Source organism: Puma concolor, chromosome A1 (assembly GCF_028749965.1).
Source record: "Puma concolor isolate L17-30 chromosome A1, mPumCon1.1.hap2, whole genome shotgun sequence".
Classification (NCBI taxonomy): domain Eukaryota; kingdom Metazoa; phylum Chordata; class Mammalia; order Carnivora; family Felidae; genus Puma; species Puma concolor.
Genome location: NC_141667.1, coordinates 8,110,416 through 8,129,455, shown reverse-complemented (window position 1 = coordinate 8,129,455; position 19,040 = coordinate 8,110,416). Strand labels below are relative to the sequence as shown.

The 19,040-nt window shown below is 48.6% G+C and overlaps 2 protein-coding genes across 5 annotated transcripts in view; one reads left to right on the top strand and one right to left on the bottom strand.

Annotated features, from left to right (window-relative positions):
* Nucleotides 1-354: 354 nt before the first annotated feature.
* On the bottom strand, nt 355-13,422 carry CCT5 (chaperonin containing TCP1 subunit 5). Its single transcript, XM_025923476.2, has 11 exons — nt 13,156-13,422; nt 10,135-10,195; nt 9,447-9,611; nt 8,008-8,206; nt 6,220-6,412; nt 5,986-6,135; nt 4,378-4,497; nt 3,600-3,785; nt 2,865-3,002; nt 2,207-2,387; nt 355-716 (listed from the first exon to the last, which is right to left on the bottom strand). Exons 1-11 carry the CDS (start codon nt 13,258-13,260, stop codon nt 589-591), a joined length of 1,626 nt encoding a protein of 541 aa, XP_025779261.1. The 5' UTR covers nt 13,261-13,422; the 3' UTR covers nt 355-588.
* A 19-nt stretch (nt 13,423-13,441) lies between these two features.
* Nucleotides 13,442-19,040, top strand: part of ATPSCKMT (ATP synthase c subunit lysine N-methyltransferase) — a 242,261-nt gene continuing 236,662 nt past the window's right edge. Inside the window, exons 1-2 of one of the 4 annotated variants that reach the window (XM_086675977.1) lie at nt 13,442-13,727; nt 17,950-18,236. In XM_086675977.1, coding sequence (XP_086532103.1) covers nt 13,712-13,727; nt 17,950-18,236 — 303 coding nt within the window. In that variant the 5' untranslated portion in view covers nt 13,442-13,711. The remainder of the gene's footprint in view (nt 13,728-17,949; nt 18,237-19,040) is intronic. The other 3 variants (XR_015240458.1, XM_086675994.1, XM_086675984.1) reach the window with 3 other exon arrangements.

Genomic DNA, 19,040 nt, shown 5'->3' with positions numbered 1-19,040 from the left:
GGGGCAACCAAACACCCAGGGGACATGAGGCTGGAACCCACGCTCGCTACGTGGCTGGCAGCTCAAAGCACTTAGGACCCCCCCCCCCCCCCGCCCCGATCTCACGCTTTCCCACACTCCTCAGGATGGGTCTCCACGATCAAAGGACCCGTCTACTTAGAGACACGCGGCATTTAAATACGTTTCATAGGACGAAGCCCGGTCTTCTTTCAAAGCTTGAGACCAAACTCCATGTTTAAGCTGTTACAAGTATCTACAAATTAAAAAAAAAAAAGATCTACTCAACCAAACCCCTTCATTAGGGCAGCATTGGGTTGGTACAGCCAGTTTCTTAACTTGAAGAGAAGACAGCCGTTGTTTAAAGAGACCGCTTTAATAGAACAGATACAAAAGCCTGTGAGACCGCATTCCCATAACTGAACTTCTTTCAACAGGAGAACCATGGTAACTAAACATCTGTTTCTATTATAGCATCTACAGTGTCTGAAAAAAGACACAGTAATAAATAACTGTAGATGCATCACAAGACATCCGTTTATTTAATCACAACAGTGAACCTTACTACTACATTTACTCTCGTTTTTTTCTTTATTCTTCGGATTCCCCAGGCTTACGGATGTCATCGATCTTCAAAATCATTCTAACCATTTGTGTGGCAAGAGAGATCTGTTGCTTTTTGCCAATCAGAGTTTCTATGACATGCTGTTGCTTCATATCTGGAAAACACAAATAAATGAATTATCCTAAAACATATGTATTTGATATTAGTAACTTGCTCTCATTTGTACAAAGACACTGAAACTTAAAAAAATATAAATCTGGGGACGACTGGGTGAGTCAGTTAAGTGTCTCCTGATTTCCACACAGGTCCCGATCTCGAGGTTTGTGAATTCGAGCCTCGTGTCAGGGTCTGCACTGACAGCGTGGAGCCTGCTTGGGATTCTGTCTCTGCCCCTCCCCTGCTTGCATGTATGCTCCCTCTAAAAAAAAAAAGAATTAAAAAAAAAAAAATTTCTAAAACAAAACCCAAATCCAGAAGAAACCACTCATCCAGCTACATTTTCAGAGGGGTAGTAAGATTCCATTATTCCAGAGGACAGTCTGGAATTTGAACCTGGGTCCCAGAAAGCTGGGGGTGAAGGGGACCTCTCTTCAATGACAAGCCAAAGTGCTAGGTGACTGGCTAAAACCTTTCAGCGACATTTCATCCCACAAAATATTCACTCACATAATTTAGAAAGCCCAATGTAAGTGAAAAAATCAGACTGTATATGAAACATAAAATAATTCCAAGAAAGATGTAAACAAATTTCAGCAGAACCAGGCATTCAAGTTAAAGAAAATGTAAGTATCTGTCTAACAAAGAGTTGCTGTTATTAAACTCTGCTGGCTGTGAACATGAAAACCAGGACATAGCTGCTGTTTTACATAAAAGCACAGATCATCTGATTCTGTGGGCTGGGAGTGGCTGCAAAAGTGCAGACATGGGGGTGCCTGGGGGGCTCAGTTGGTTAAGCATCTGAACTCAGCTTAGGTCATGATCTCGTGGTTTGAACTCAAACTCCGTATCGGGCTCTGTACTGACAACTCAGAGCCTGGAGCCTGCTTCAGATTCCGTGGCTCCCTCTCTCTCTGCCCCTTTCCCGCTTGCGTGCTCTCTCTCAAAGACAAACATTAAAAAAAAAAAAAAAAAAAATGTCGGCCTGGCCCATTAGTGAGAAATCACTGGCACCACTGTTCCAACAACCTTAAGTGAAATCACCCTCTAAACTACACACATGGCTACGGTCCCAGTACGTCACATCTGAAAACACCCCTAAGTCCTGGACGAAAGCACAAAATAAGCAGAGGGCACCAAGTCACCTGCAGGGCTGCTTCCCAGGACATCCAGAACCTACCTGACAGACATCGGTGTTAAAGAGCAAGAGAAGGAGGACTTTGTAAAACCAGAGACTGAAACGGAAGTCGCCTTTGGTGTAAGCCAGCGTGCTACAGCTTACCGTTATTAAGGAGTGCCGCGTTACAGGACCAGCAGTCTGACCAAATCCTCAGGTAATCAAACCGAAACATTCTACAACTTAGGACCCGAATATCTGAAGTGCGGAAGTATCGAAGCTCACGGAAGGCACCGCACACTGTGCGGCCAGCAGGAGATCACCCGGTCTTGACCCAGACACGGCCCCACCGGGTTGCGACTGGCTCTCACCGTTTGTTCCCTTGTGCAAACAGTCAATCCCAAGAGCGGGGTTCGTCTCCTTCACTTGTCTGGCTCGGACTTCGGTCATGGTCTGGATGGGATTCATGCCACTGTTTTCGGCGAGGGCCATGGGGATGACCTCCAGGGCATCCGCGAACGCCCGCATGGCGTACTGCTCCAAGGTCGGGCACTGGGAGGGTACAAGTAAGTGCGCTTATTAGCAAAAAACAAGACAAAAAGCAGGCAATTTGCAAGGGTAAATTAAATCGCATACTTTGGAAACCTAACTCACGAAGAATTCTAAGAATAGGCCGTCTTGATTACTGTTAAGCTACCAGAATATTAAAATGTCACGACAGAGTAAGGACGGAGAAGACAGACACGTGAGAGGAGTCTGAAGACAAATCAGCTCTACTTTTAGTTATGACAGTCATGATATTCAATTTATTTGGAACTTCAAATGAGAACACTGAAGACTGGAGAGCGGTTACTGTCAAGGCTGGAAAGGTTGAAAAGGCTGAGCAATGCTAGTTTTCGGGAGGCCGCACCTCAGTACCAGGGCGAGGACCAGGCGCTGCTCACCCACGGCGACGACACTTTGTTTCCCCCAGTTTGTTCAGTCCCACTGCCTTACGCCTTAGGCCTGGAGGCCCCGCACGGGTTTTACCTGGTCCGCCTCCTGGCTGACGGCCAAAGCACACGCGATTTCGGCGGCGCCTCCGCCATACACGACACGATTGTCCCGGATGAGGTTCCGGATGACACACAGAGCATCGTGAAGGGATCTCTTTGCTTCCTCAATGATCTAGGGAAGACAGTCCCGCAGAAGTTAACATTAGCACAATCTAGTGTTTTAGAGTCAAATCCGCGGCGCCTGGTTGAACCTCTGTTTGCCAGGTACCGGCATCAAAGCCACCTTGCTTAGGAACAAATGGAGAGCACGCGCCAGAATGTTCATTACCAGGTATTTCTGCCGTTCTCCCCCTTTTCTCTGCCACGTGGTTACGTGAACACCAGGCGGAGGCAGCCAGTGACTCATTTCGGGACACGTGACCACGAGACGTGGTCAGACGAGCCAAAACTGACCAAGAGACACCTGAGGCCCGTCTCACTGAGGTCGATGCGGTACAGACCCCCTCTCGCGGGAGGGAGATTAGCAGCGTGGATGCACCCGGGCCCATACTTCCACCCGAGCGACGCAAAAAAGGCCTGCGTAGCACTAACAGGTAGCATCGAATGTGGTCTTCGTTGATTTTACACCTCGGTAAGCCACGGTTTCTTTGAGAAAAATGATCGTTTTTTGAGAAATGGCACCAGTATCTCACTCAAACACGTTCTGGGCAAAACCAAACCCTACACCAAGGGCAGAAAACAATGCAGGGCAAGTCACTAGGATTCTCACCATCTTATTTCCTCCTCTGATGAAAATGGTCACAGCCCTGGAGTTCTTACACTGCTCGATGACCAGCATCTTGTCCTTAGTCGTCCCGAAGGAGATCTCCTTCACGAGCCCGGAGAAGCCCAGTTTCTCAGGGGTCAGCTCTGAGAACCGCGGCACGATCCGCCCTCCTGTCGCGATGGCGATCAACTAGGCGGGGTGGGTCGGGGGGAGGAAGGCGCTGGTGAGCACTGGGCTCTCACGATCAGACCGCAGAGGACCCAAACTCCACCCAGGGCTACCTTGTGCCCGAACTGCAATCCACTCTAGCCTCAAATCTCAAGGTCAACCCAAGAAGGCCTATGAAACGAGTGGGTTTCTGAGGAGCCGGTGTCTCGGGGTGATGCCACCACCCTCCGTATCACCGTGTCCTGACCGGATCGCACCCTGGCTGTGGTGAGGACCGGAGGCCGAGCCTGCCCCGGGGCACGGACCACGTGTGGGACGGCGGTCAGCGTGTGGCTGACACACCAGTGGGTAAGCAGGTGTCCCTGCCTCAGAGAGCCAAGTGGGACGACACACGGAAAGCATTTCTAAATCCCACGGAACACCAGAAACTCACAGCACTGTGGCTGAAATAGAGAAAGATCGCAGCAGTCTCCTCTCTCCCCACTGGCCCTCTGTCTGTGGAGCCTTGACACTGTGGTTATTCACGGCAACTGCTCCCCAAGCAGGCCCCCAGCACGCACAGGCATCGAGCCTGAGCCCTGTGTTCGGAAGTCTCTTCCCATGAGCCGCCTACCTCTATTTCCGGTCCTCCTACCCAACGCACCGCAGGCAAGTTATTCTGAAGAAGTAAATGATTGGCTTCGTCGTCAAAGCCCCATTGGCAAATGGCTAGGTTAGCGCCAGTTTCTTTTATCTGCGGGGGAGAAAAATGCCCATCACGTTAGTAAGTATTCCTTGTGCTCGGGGAAAAAGATGAGGCGCACAGAGGGGCGTGCAAGGTGGGAGCGTTAAAATAAAGCAGAGAAAAGAGAAGGAAGGAAGCACAGAAGTGTCTACCTTCTGTCAGGCCCAGATCCCAAATAATGAGCAAGTATCAAAGGGACTCACTTCAGTTCTTGATATGCTTTAAGAATCAGTACTTCAGGGGCACCTGGGTGCTCACTCAGTTAAGCATCAAACTCTATTTCGGCTCAGGTCATGATCTCACACTTCGTGAGTTTGAGCCCGGCTCTCTGCTTCTCCTTCTTCCGTGACCCTCTGTCTGTTAACAGCCGACTCGTTCCTGCACATTCCTCGCTTCTGCCACGTTCTCCCCGGGGGCCAACCCTGGTTGTCCCCTGGAAACCAGCCTGCCTCAGCATTTGTCCTCACACGGCTCTTTCTCCTCCCTCGTGCCCCTCACAAGTACCTACAACGTTCCTCTTTGGGCCATTCTTGTTCTTTAAAAACATGCAGCCCATCACCTTCCTGTCATCATCCCCGGCAACCTGCATATCCACCAACACACCTATCCGATTCCCTCGGCCTCTTAGGTCCTGCCACCTTGTCGCCCCGGGCACCCTGCCTGGCATTTCCACGGCAGCCTTGTAGCCCAGGTGACGGGTCTTCAGCCCCTCCGACCTGTCAGCATGCCAACCCTGCTCCTGCCTCAGGGCCTCTGCACCCGCTGTCCGCCCCAGCTTACCCCAGCTGGGTAAGTGCCCCTCCCCCAGGTAGGTGGGTCTCTGCCTGAGAGGCCCCGTCTTTAGCACGGCCCCTACCCACCATCCCCTTACTCTGCGCCGCAAGAGCAAGGGCTCTACTTTGGTCGCTGCTGTGTCTCAGGTCCCTACGACGGTGCCTGGTATGAGGCAGGCGGAGACACAGATCACACAGGAGCAGACGAACCCAACTCCCCCCCTGAAGACAGACATCCACATAACTTCTTGCCTGTCACGAGTAACGTTTCAACCGATACCCACGTCCACGTACCCATGTGCGGATGCTGGAAGTCCCCAAGGACAGAGGCCCAAAGAGGAACCACTGTCAGGGTGTGCACGATTAGCAGCCCGAGGAGGAGAGTTGAGGTGTTTATACCCTGAACATACGAGCTTGGCTTAGATGCGTCCAGGACAGTATCGTAAAATCGAAAGCACAGCTGGAAGGTCACGGAGCCAACTCTCTGAGGCGCCCCAGACACGTGACCATTTTGTGAATCGGGTCTCTTCCCCCTTAAGCCTTTCTGTGCCACCTGATTTCTTCTCGCCGTGAATGCTGATTACTATTCTAACTTAAAAGTGAAAAAAGGGGGCTCACACCAACACGGCATCTGCAGCCACGCGCTGAAGAATCAAGACGGTGAAGAGGAGTGCCACATTACCACCTACAGACCTACCTCACGAAAAGCTATGGGAAGACTTACTTGCTGAATCATCTCTTCAAACTTCTCCTTTTCGTATTTCTGAAGGGCTTTATAATCTTCCACAGAGGTCACATCCAGCTTATGCTTGGTCTTTGGTTTTGGCGGTTCAAAAGGACACGTGAGGATTGCAATCTTGGCATTTTCCACTTGCTGTGGGGACAAAGAGAATCTTTCAATTCGTGGATTTAGGAGTGAAAAACAGCGTGAAGCCGTGCGTGCAGGACACGGACTCACTTTTGGCATCTGTGGGTGACTGAAATCCTTGTCCACGATCACGCCCTTGATAAGTTTCGTGTCCTCCAGCCTCCCGCCCACTTTGCCTTCCACTTTGATGAGCTCGAAGTCCACGTCTCTGCGCTGCATGTCTGCTACGGTGAGGACAGCGTTCACAGCGATCTCAGCCATCTGCCGGTGACAGCTGTTAACCCTGATGAAAACAAAGAGCAACCTTTCACTCCACTGCAGCCACAGCAGGACCCAGAACGTAATGTGGCAACTCAGATACGTCTTATAAAACGAAGGACGTTCAGACTCTGTAGACAGCTGTGCCACTAGAACCTGCACTTTCAAGTTTGGGGCAGGGGTTCTCAAGCTGGGATCCACAGAACCCAAAGAGAGCCAATAAACTGGGACGGGAGAAAGCGACATCTTGTGTAAATGGGGTGCAGCATTCAGTAAGAAGCCAGAGGACTCCACATGGCTGCTTCCCTTGCAGGAATTTCCACCAACATCAGTTCCAGGCGGGAGCGCGGTCGGGTGGGGATCTTTTTTGAAAGCTTTGAAACATCTGAATAAATTGCTCAATAAATTTATTTTTGGTTCTGGAAAAACTGCAAGGGAAATTTAATACTTGAAACAGTGCATGAAATCTCAACTCATCTTAGAGAAAAAATAACGGGAAAACTGTAAATGTTAGTATCCTAAGTGATTTATAACTTGCCTCACACTATGTTTGGCTGCTGTCAGTTGTTTTGAACGTTTTCTGTAGTAAAGACCTATAGATACGTGGATTTTACAAAGACTTACAAACATAACAAGATCAACTTACAAAGCATTGATAAGATTTGTGCATTTCAACTAGGACACTTTCCTTTCAGGAGAACAATAGTGCGCAGTGACAGAGACCATCCTGGTGGCCCCCTTGCCCAGCAGCTGGTCTCAGCACCCGTGTAAGAGGGCACCTGGCACCCAGCACATTCTAGCACAGCATGGTGGCAGAGGCTTTTCCCTAGGGGTGGAGAGGGCAACAATTTTGTTGCACTTCCCCTGACCTCTGAGTCAAGGCCATGCCTTTTTGCTAAAACCACCACACAAATTAAAGTTTAAAATGTTTCTCACCCTGATCTTGATTCGAAAAACCAGTAATAAAGCTCCTCATACTAGAATTTTTATGCTACATCGTGCCAAGAGCCCACAGGTCTCCATTATTGTTCAAATAAGTGTGTCTTTTGGCCGAGGCTACTTTGGGTCTCCAGAGGACAGGGACTGTGTCTCTGTGCCCTTAAGATGTGGCAGCAGGCCTGGTAAATAGCAGGCATTATGCAAGAGTGGAAAACACCCCATGTAAGTCACTTTCAAGACTGCCCCTTCTCACTAAATTAAGATTCTGGACCAGTAACTTGCTTGGTCAATAATGAAAAGTAGAGCCTCTCCTCCTAAATGGCTTCCTAGCAAAGAAATGGTAGAAGGTGTTTTGAAGGCTAACATTCCCCAAGCAGGACCATTTATTTCTGCTTGACTGCTAACACAGCCTATCCTGCTAAATCAAAGCCCTGGATCTCTTACAAATACTGAGAGGATTTAATACCCAAGCCTGGAACTTCAGTTTCCAACTAAAACACAAGATGCATGTGGCTACACCTGCATTAGAAACAAAGCAAAGCAAAATAACAACAAAAGCGGAAAGAAGTTCATCGAGTCCGCATGAAGCTACGTGCGATCGTTACAGAAGAAGGTTTTTAGCAATAAGCACACACGTTTTGCTTCCTCTAGAAGCGCTGAAGAACTGTATTGTAAACGTACACTTTGGAGCCCAGCGTGGTTTTTGCTGTCTGGATCAGGGGCTCAGTGTCCTTCATGTCAACGAGGACGCTATCGCTGATCTTGTCCAGGTGCTCGATAGCAATGCGGGCAGCCTGTTCATAGCCGTCGGCGATCCTGATCGGGTGAATGCCGCGGTCCAGCAACTGCTCGGCTTCCTCCAGCAGGGCGCCGGCCAGGACTGCAGACAAGACAGTGCACAACCACGTCAGGCAAGCACTGACACTTACACCATCGATACCAATTAGATGCTACACCCTGGGAATGTGAAGGGTCCAAAATTAAGGCAAAAGGATCTGGGAGGCTGAAGTGTTTTTTTAAAAGGGAGACTCTGGTTTTGCTTCTAACAAAGATCTAACAGGTCACCCCTTATAAACGGATGTTCAGCTCTCAGTGATGGACAAAACGTAAGTGAAGAACGTAACCTAAGAACGTCTAAGGGCAAAAATCTCGTGTTTCCCGAGCCAAGGATTTCAAGATTTTTTAAAGTAATCTCTACACCTAATGCGGGCTTGAACTTATAACCCTGAGGTCAAGAACTGCATGTTCTACCAACTGAGCCGGCCAGGCGAGGGATTTCTAGTCAGTAAAATTTGTGCTGGTGATAAGAGAATTTATATATGATATGCTTATGGTTTATCCTCCCCACCACCTTCCTTCCTCCCGTTATTTTAGGGCCACAAAGATGATGATATTTGTTTCAATACTGCTATACTCCAAGCACATCCATAACAGTGCTTGGTTCCCAACAAATACTTGCTGAATAAATGAATTCAAACCTCATCTGCAGAAAAAGTAACGTTAAAGCTATTTCTCTCTTCCATCTTCCCCATCTCTAAGTATATCAGAACTTCAGAGAAAACGTAAGAACATTCAAATGAATCGTTTACTGATTAACACTATTTTGCCACATTTGTTTTCTCTACGAACCCACACCTATTCCCTTCAACTATGTGAGAGGTGCAGAAATCATGACACGTCTCAGCTGTAAGCTAAGATACGAGGGCAATCTCCCTATCACTCTAACATACCTGTCACACTCAGGACACTTAACAGGGCACTACTCTGCGATGCACGATCCACAAATCCTCCCATGTATCCCAAACACCGCCCCCCCCCCCCCCCAGTTTAAATAAAGAAAAAGCCCGCATCCCATCAAGTGTTCTGCATTACAGCCGCGTGTCATTTCTCTTTGGCTCTCCTGATCTAGAAGAGCCGCTTAACTCTCCCCTGAAGAACTGTCCTGTTGTTCCAGGACAAGGACTTCTGAAGAGTCTAGGCTGCTTGTATTTCGGCATGTCCTTCAACTTGGATTTGTGCAACAGTCTTCTCATGATCTGATTCAGAGCAAACACTCTTGGCAGGTGTGCGTGACTTTAAGGAATGCCTCTCAAACAAGTAAGGATAATTTGCTTTCTTACCAACCACTCCCGTGGTCCCATCTCCAATTTCATCATCCTGTGATTTGGACAGTTCAACCATCAGCTTGGCAATCTGGTGATCGACGTCCATCATGCTTAAAATGGTAGCACCATCGTTAGTCACTGTCACATCGCCATCTTTGTCCACCATCATTTTATCAAGTCCTAGGAAGACAGCAACGTTTAGAATGACATTATGCAAAAAACAACAAAAAACCAAAAAAAGCCCTCCCAAAACAAAACCAAACAAAAATGCAATCTGCACCAAAACCAAAAAAAAGCTAGACCTCTTGACCCAATGCCTATTTACAGAATTTATCAGAAAAATTCAGCATACGTAAGAGAGTATCTGTGTGCAGACATTTTTGCACTGGTGAGTACAAAACCACCTAAAGGGCTAAAACTAGAGAAATGGGGGTGGAGCATCACTAAATGTATTAATTACAAAAAATGACAGCCCTGATGTGGAAAATGCTAATAAAATGTTAAAAGAAGAAAGAAACCTCTGACCTAAAATTGTACGTGCACGTATAAACGTGTTTAAAGCCTGAAATACACAAAACAAGTGCGTTAGTGCCGGAGGCCTAGGACGCCCCCTGCTCCACGTCCCAAATTTCTATAAAAGGGTTCCATCAACTCTCCACGATTTAGACATAACATGCATTAACATAGAATGGTAGTCTCTTACCATTTGGTCCAAGTGATGTTCTCATTGTGTTTGCTACAGCTTTTGCTGCCATGATATGAGACTAAATGAAAGACACAGAAAAGGTTCAAGTTACAAATAACTTTAACAATTCAGTGGTTTTCTTTAAAGTTTATTTTTATTTATTTTGAGAGAGAAAGAGAGTGAGCACAAGAGGGAGAGAGCAGAGAGACAGCGAGAGCATCCCACGCAGGCACCTCCCGACATGGGGCTTGAACTCATGAACCATGAGATCGTGACCTGAGCTGGAGTCAAGAGTCAGATGTTTAACCGACTGAGCCACCCACCCAGGCCCCCCAATTTTTAATAGTTAGAAGCATACGCTTGATGATTATAAAATCCAATCATACAGAACAGTTTCTGTTCTCCAGAAGCTTCTACATTTAAGAGGCAACACCCAAGTCTAAACCTTGGCGTGATAACAACCACCAGCTTTAGTAGGTAATTCTTACACAAAAGAACGAGAGCCTAGAGCTTTAACTCCCAGCACACCTACGAGGCAGGTTCTCTTATCTGCCCTACTTCACAGCAGGTGCGGTCTGACGGGACAGGGACAGGCCTTGCAAGACCGTCCTGCAATGCTAGCCTCATGTCAAGAGTCCAGATGTACACGTACAGCCCCTTGAACCGGCATACTAGACTTACTGCAGAAACACACCCAGAAATTGACGGCTGAGTCAATACACAGCCCATAGGTGAAAAGTCACCCTTGCCATCTGCCCAGGGCATCGACAGCTAACTCAACGGAAACCTGCAAGCATCCTTTCCTGCTTGCACACACGATCAGCAGTGTGTTTTTTCTGCAGATGCTGTTTCCTTCGTTCCTAGTCTTGCTGTCACCAGCCTGGCCTGGCTCCACAGCACCCTACAGAAATCCGGGGTCTCTGATCTCACCGTCTGTCCTTTAGGTCCATCTGACGCCCAGCTAACTCACCCATTTTCTTCAACCGTGTCATCTGCCGGTCCCCAAACCTCCAATGACTCCCTAGTGCCTCAACATGGAGTCTGAAAGCTTCAGTTTTTCTTCAATGCCCCCCACAATCTGAGACCTAGTTCCCTTCCAGTGACGATGGCCGTCCATGTGTCCCCCCCACATATGCCCTCTGATCCTTGAAGCGCTAATGCACCGAAGGCCCTCCAGTCATCAAAACGCTGACCGACACTGAACGCAGTTCAAATGCCCATGATCCGCGGAGCCCTCCCTAGTCCCTGCATCTGGCAGCTGAGACAAGACACAGAGTTCACGGATCGGTGAAAATGCTGGTAACCACGAAAATACACTTTGCCCGATCTGTCAGTGTAATGGATTTTTTAGAGGAAGGTAATCACAGGTAAGCCGCTCTTAACCAGGGAGGATTCTGTCCCTCAGGAGCCCCCTGGCAATGCCTGCAGACATTGCTGGTTCTAACAAATGGGGTGGGGGCCGCTAACAGCACAAAGTGGGTAGAGGCCCGTCTGCTGCTCCGTGTCCGACAGAGGACAGGCCCCCACAACAAAAAGAATGACCTGGCCCCGAATGCTAACCCTGCCGATGCTCCGAACTCTGGCTTTGGAGTCAGCCAGGGGTGGGCTTGAATCATGCCCCCCTTCTGGATTAGCTCTGTCACCTTACCCGCTCCGGGGCCACGCTTGCAGCTGTCACCCCAATACCTACCTCCGAGCGTGAGGATGGTGTGATGCAGAGTACGAGTGACCATTAACTAGCCAGCGTGACAGCTCACGCACAACACGTAGCTTTTGTCGTGCTGTTACACACGAGGTATTGGAGGGTACGTTCTCTGCTGGTTCCTTTAAACGAACGATGAAACGGAGTATGTGATACAAGCGCTCGAGTATCCACCACAGATCGAGCACCGTGTGGCCCCTGCTTAAGTTGCCCCGTTCGATCCTCATCCCCAGCTCCACAGAGGCGTGCTGCCCCCGCCGAGAAAGGAGGTGCAGAGAGGCTGTGCAGCTTGTCCTAAGGCAAACAGCGAGGGAACTCTACGGTTTGTTTCTTCGTCTGTTTAAACAGGCTTGTGCTCACCTGGACTCCTGGCGGTTTAACGCCTCTGGTCTTTCTTGGCCCCTTTGGTCCACCAGACCCTACTTTCTGAAGCACGCTTCTACCTCAACCGTGGCTCTGCTCAAAACCCCCTCAAGGGCTCCCTCCTTCCAGGGATAACATCTTGACTGTGGGGCATTCGAGGGCTTCCACCTTTGGGGCCCTACCGTTCACTGAGACTAGACTGTGCTCCTTCCAAACCAGATTGCTCTTCTGCCCTACAACGTGCCATGCGTTCTGCCCAGCTTTTGGCTTTTGCTGTCCCTTCTCCCCCAGGCGCTAGCGCGCTCTCTCTCGCATTCAAAGCAGTGACGCCATCCCCGATCAGAAGCCAGTCTCCACTAAACGTCTCTAGGACACCCTCCAACTTTTAGCTGCATCCGTAACTGGTGATTCCAGTCACACGCTGCCTTGTGTTACGGTCACTGGTGTCCACTTTCCACTCTCGCGGTGGTAAGTTTCTGCGTTAAAAGCACACGTTTTTAATTTTCACGACACCGCGTCCAGTATTACGCCACGCATCGCAAGAAATTACTCTACAGGCGACCAAGTCTTTAAGGAGTGACCGGAAAACGAACGGCATCCTCATGGGCTATTGTTTCTCTCGCAGCCGGGTGACCTGAGAATGACCTCTGCCTTTCCCGATGGAAACACCGTAAGGAACGACCACAGGCTGGAGAAGCGATCGGAGACGCGGGCTAAGAGCCTAGGACTTGAACCCGCCCCACCCAACGCTGAAGGGCGCTAGGGGCTCCACCCCAACTTCCAAACCGGGATTAAAGGCTTCTACATCGGCCTCTCCCGAGCTAAAGGAGCGGGGTGCAGGGCCGAAGACGAGAGGGGATCCCCGACCTTTCCGGGGAGCACATGGCTGAACCGCTCCCATGCTTGCGCAGGCGCAGAGCCGCGGGCTTCGGCCGCCTCCCCTCTCATCCCACCGCCAGCGTCCGTCCCGTTACCTTGAGGGCCTCAAGTCCCATAAGACGAGACTTGCGATCCTGATCCTTGATGATGAGGAAAGGGCGCCCATATTCATCGAAGGCGAGGGTCCCGACGGACGCCATGGTGCGGCAGCACTGGTTACTTTCCCCAGACCTGCGGAGTCCGCTCCGGAACCGAGAGCACGCCTTCCGGTCGCGGGAGGGCGCCACAGCGCGCGCGTGCGCAGTCCGGGCGCGCGAGACTTATTTTTCACGCGAGACTAGTTTAACGCCACACCGTAGCTTCTGGAATCAGGGGCCTCAGGGAACTTCTATCGTCCAGGACCCTGTCGGGGAGAGGAAGCTCGAAGACGCGGACGGGAACTTAAAACCCTCCAGCCGAGAGCAGATCGAGCTCATCTGCTAAAGCTTCACGCTCGAGAGTTTCTGGGCAGGGGGCCCCAACGAGGAACTCGTTTCGTCACGCCGTTAGTTTCTCCCTCCGTGCCCCCCTCCCCGGCTCGGAGGAGATGGTAGAACCCACTTCCGGATTTCCATCCTCCCAGCCCCGCCTCCGGCCGCAGGAAATCTCGCGATGGAGGGAGGAGGCGGTGAGCCGGCGGGCGCGGCGGGTTGCCGGGGTGGCGGGGCCGGGCTTCACGTTGGGCTCCTGGCCGGGCGGGAGTGGGAGTCGCCGGCCGCAGCCCTGGCTCGGAGTCTGGCGTGCGGGGCGCGGGCCGCAGTGCGCGCGCTGGTACCCGCGTCTAGCTGCCCGGAGCTGTTCTGAGCGCCTTAGGGCGAGTGACTCCCGGCGTGTGCAGCACGATCTTCTGAGTTGACCGGAGTGCCCCCGTGTGGGTGGGGATCCGCGTGGCCCCTTGCCAGCTGGGTCTCGGTGGGCAGTAGCCTCTTTGTGCCTCGGTTACCTTGCTTGCAAAAATACCAATGGGAACCGTACTGTCTGCCTTGCACGGCTCCTGAAAGGATTCGGGGGGAGCAGTGCCGGGCCCTTAGCAAGCAAGTTCCGTGTAAGTGTTCGTTGAAGAAATCCTCATTGTGCACATCGTCCAGTAACTTGGCCAACGTCAGACAGCTAGTAAGAAGCAAGATTGTGTAGCGCTAAGGGTCCCACTCCAAAGCCCCGCTTTGTGCTGCCTTGGCGATCTTCCCTGGCCATTCTATCTTCCTAATTACTCTGTCCTCTAAATAGCTTCTGCCGCCTTTTCTTGAGAACACTGATCATGAGCTAATCCTTTACAGGCTTAGATTCGGCCACAAAAAAAAGTACAGGTGACCTTTGAATAACGTGGGCGTTCGGGGTGCTGGTGCTGTCTACACCTGTGCAGTCAGACCTATGCAGTCAAAATCCACCTATAACTTTCGACTCCAGCCCAGCCCCCTCCCCCCCGCCCAAATTTTACTAACAGCCTATTGGTCAGAAGTCAGCGTTTTTGTTTGTATGTTATATGCCGTGTTCTTATGATAAAATAACCTAGAGGCGAGGTGTTATTAAAATCATAAAAGAAAATGAATTTGCAGTACTCTATGAAAAAAAATCCACCTGTAAGTGGATTTGCGTAGCTCAAACCCGTGTTGTTGAAGGATCAAGTGTACTGATGCTCGGATCTTGGAAACATTATGCCAAGTGAAGGAAGCCATTCCTAAAAGACCACATACTGTATGAGTCCACTTCTGTGAAAGTCCAGAATAGGAACTCTAGGGATAGAAAGTCAGTCAGTGGTTGCTTAGGGCTAAGGTGTGAAAGGAAAGGTGGGGGGTGATAGGTAAAGCTTAAGGGTAATGAGAATGTTTTTAAAATTGACTGTGGTGATGGTGACATCTATCTATGAATATACTGAAAACCTTAGGACCATATACGTTAAATGGGCACATTGTGTGGCATATGAGTTACATCTCAATAAAACTGTTAAAAACTATGGATCTCTTCCCAAGCATAGTATTGAGACTGACAATAGTAGCCAACAGTTATCACTTATTGTCTCGTTTAGAGCACTAAATGCTTTATCTGTATTATTTTTTTAAGTGTTCCAATAATCCTGTGAGGATAGTATTATTTCTGAATTTTACAAGCGAAGAATCTGAGCCTTGGCAAAAACTTATCTAATGTTTCACACTAGTTAACTTCTGTGACTCCAGAACTTGATGACTCAAATCCTTTTAACCACTGTACTGTATAATTGGAATGCCCACAGGATAATTTTACAGAGGCATGGGAGATGGTGCTTTGACTTTTTAAAAAACAGTCAAATGCATGACTATTGCTATAGCATGTAAATTCCTCCATACGATGCTGATAAGTATAACAAAATGTATTTAAAACCTTTGCTTTCCATCAAACACCGTCACCTACCTAAACTTTACCTTTTATCTTACCTCCAGCACCAGCAGCAGACTTTTGTTGTTCTTGTTTCTGAGTTGGTTTTCCACTGTGTAACCAGATTTAAAAGTCACTTTAGAAGTGCCTGGGTGGCTCAGTCAGTGGAGGGTCCCACTCTTGATTTTGGCTCAGGTCATGATCACATGGCAGTGGGACTGAGCCCTGGGTTGTGTTCCTCGCTAAGCTTGCCTGTTTGAGATGCACTCTCGCTCTCTCTCGTGCTCTCTCTCCCCCCCTCCCCCCTTCTGCTTGTGGGTATGTGTGCTCTGTCTCTAAAGTAAAAAACAAAACAAAGCTCACTTTAGGGGACCTCAGGTGTCCGGAACAAAGCTCTACTGTGCGTGAGATATTGGTGATTGGTCGGTTGCCCTGGAGCAGTGACTCACTGCAGTGGGCCAGCTTTTCGTGTGTCCTGTGTTCACACCTGTACCTCACAAAGTTGTAACAGATCACCACATTTCATGAGTGTGGTAGGCAGACCCCCCAAATACGTCCATGTCCTAATCCCTGGAACCGGTGAATATGTTACATGAGAGAATCTGCAGATGGGGTGAAGTTAGGACTTTGAGATGGGGAGATTCTGCTGGCTTGTCTGGATGCACCCACTGTCATCACAGGGTCCCTATAAAGAAAAGGGAGGGGTGCCTGGGTGGCTCATTAGGTTGAGCGCCTGATTCTTGATTTCACCTCAGGTGGTGGACTCATGGTTGTGAGTTCGAGCCCTGTCTTGGGCTGTGTGCTGACGGTGTGGAGCCTGCTTGGGATTCTTTCTCCCCTTCTCCCTGCCCCTCTCCTACCCAAGCTTGCTCTCTCAAAATAAATAAACAGATTTAAAAATAAAGGGGGGAGGCAGGAGAGTCAGAAGGAGGTATCCTGATAGAAGCAGAGGTTGGGGTGACGTGGGGCCACTGGCCCAGGAATGCAGGTGGCCTCTAGAAGCTGGAAAAGGCAAGCAAACCTACCATAGAGCCTCCAGAAGGAACCCAGTGCTTCCAACCCATTTCAGATAGCTGACCTCCAGACCTGTTTGATAATGAGCATGTGTTGTTTTAACCCTCTGAGTTTGTGGTGGTTTCCTACTGCAGCCTTGGGAATGGAATCCAGTGGGCGCTTTGAATGGCTTACTGATTCCTGCAGCCATGAATAAGAACATCTTCGAATGACCAGAATCCGGTGTCCTCCCTCTTACTGTCTTCTGTTTCTTATGATTCCTGTGTTTCTGGCCTTGTCTTCTCTACTACACCGAGCTGCTTCAGGGCAGCCTTGCTCCCTGTAGGGTTCAGCATCTAGCCAACTGTGGATAAATAATAACGGCAACGGGCCCTGTTGTGCTGGGCAATGTTCTAAGTGGGTCCCCTAGTTTTATCCGCGTGGTGACTCTAATCCCCGTGAGTCAGATGAGCGAACTGAGATTCAGAGAGGCAAAGGATCGTACCGTTGGCAAGGTGCGGAGCCCAGGTCCTAACCTTGGGGTTGTGCTCTTGATGTGTCCTTCCCCCTCAATCGATTTCAAAATGAAATCAGTTTCAGTCTCCAGAACTTGAGATCTTCCTGAGGATGTATTTTATTTTCTTAAAGTGTATTTACTTTGAGAGAGAGTGCACACATGGGAGGAGGGGCGGAGAGAGAGAGGGAGAGAGAGAATCCCGAGCAGACACCATGCTCAGTGCAGAACCCGACACACTCATGAACCGTGAGATCACAACCTGAGCCAAAAGCAAGAGTTGGACGCTCAACCGACTGAGTCACCCAGGCGCCCCAAGAATGTATTTTAAAGGGTAAAACTCAAGAGGAGGATAGATCATTCATTTCTCTGTTTTCAGTGATTGGAGTTTGCTTTATTTCATATTGGTGCATTGAAATGATTATTTTATCTTTTGTTCTTTTTGGGTCTTTTTAAAAAATCTTTTCATTATCATACTTATTTTTTTTTAGTGGAACCTGACTTTGGTCTCTTGTTACTTGAAAATCGTATTACTGCACCTGGATTATAGATGCCTAACCCGTTTTGATGTGGAATCTTTGCATCTTATTTAAAATAAGGCAGTAATTAGACATTTTAATGCTTATTTGTGAGGCTTTGTTCTAAACCGTAAAAATACAGAGTTCATGGTTAACATCTGTATTAATGGATATATTGAATTCATAAAATGCTAAATAGAGATGAACACATTGTTTTCTAAGGATGACTCAAAAAAATCATGTTGGAAGCAAAGGATTTTAGTTTTCTATTAGATTTAAAGAATTTTCTGTAAAACACATTAGTTGATAGAATTTGGAACTCAGTGTGGAATCCTTCATTTGTAAGTTAGATTGTATTCAGCTAAGTTATTCTTTACACAGTACGAGTTTGTCAATAAGAACCACAGGGAAAAAAATACCTTGGATTTCAGATTTGGTGTGACGTATATATTTCCTGCTTGCTTTCCACCTAGGTACACCCCCAGAAATACTTGAAGAAAGTCAGTCAGGATGTAGTCTACCTACAGGTCTTGGAGCCAACGGTTTGAAGAAAAGCAGTTGGGGGTTCTTCCTTACTGGGATCGTTGGTGGGACCCTGGTGGCCGTGTATGCCGTGGCCACCCCGTTTCTAACACCGGCCCTCCGAAAAATTTGTTTGCCATTCGTTCCCGCAACTACAAAGCAGATTGCCAACGTTGTGAAAATGTTGCATTGCAGAAGAGGATCCCTGGTCGACATTGGCAGTGGCGACGGACGTGTTGTGAGTTCCGCTAAGGCATTTTAAGGTTTCAAACCCAAAGTTTTAAAATTTCTGCTTCACGTTTCTTGTGAGGCTTATGCAAAGCCCCGTTAAATCTGACGGTAATTAAGTCGTCATGTATTTTGTGTGTGTTTAATGATCAAACCTTCCAGCATGATTTGGAATTTATTTTTCTCAGATTTAATTTTTCTGAAAGGAAAAAGTGCTCTGTAGATCCACCAGGTAAAAAGGAGCAATTAATTGGTAATTATGAAATTGTCCAATAAAAAAACTTGGGTCAGTAGAGGTGGCATAATTAGAGGAAACATTGAGTCATAGAGTTTAACAGAGATGTTTGCTTCTGTGTTTATTACTATTTTTACATGCATAATAATCTCAAGGGGTAATGAAGAGTTAAAATAGGAAAGAGCCAGCGCCATTAACCCTCATTTATCCAAAGATCAGACTTTGAGTGACCTCAGCATACTGACTCCAGTTGAGAACCTATAAATAAAGATTCAGGGCCACTGACTGCCCGGTGGGTGTCCGAGAGCACATTTCTTCATGGGCCTGGTGGCATCATCCTTAGGCTTCCATCCAGCCATGAGCCAGAAAGTGAGGATAGCGGTAGTCAAGGCCTGCGTTCTGGAAACATGGGGACCAAAAGGGGCACAACACCTTTCACCACCCCTGCAGCATGGACCTTGTGATTTCGTCATAGTGACTCGAATAGCCAGAAGGAGGTTAGGAAGTGACTTGTTTAAGAAATCAAGAGACGTATATATTTTATTTTAGAGAGCATGAGTGGGGGAGAGGGACAAAAGG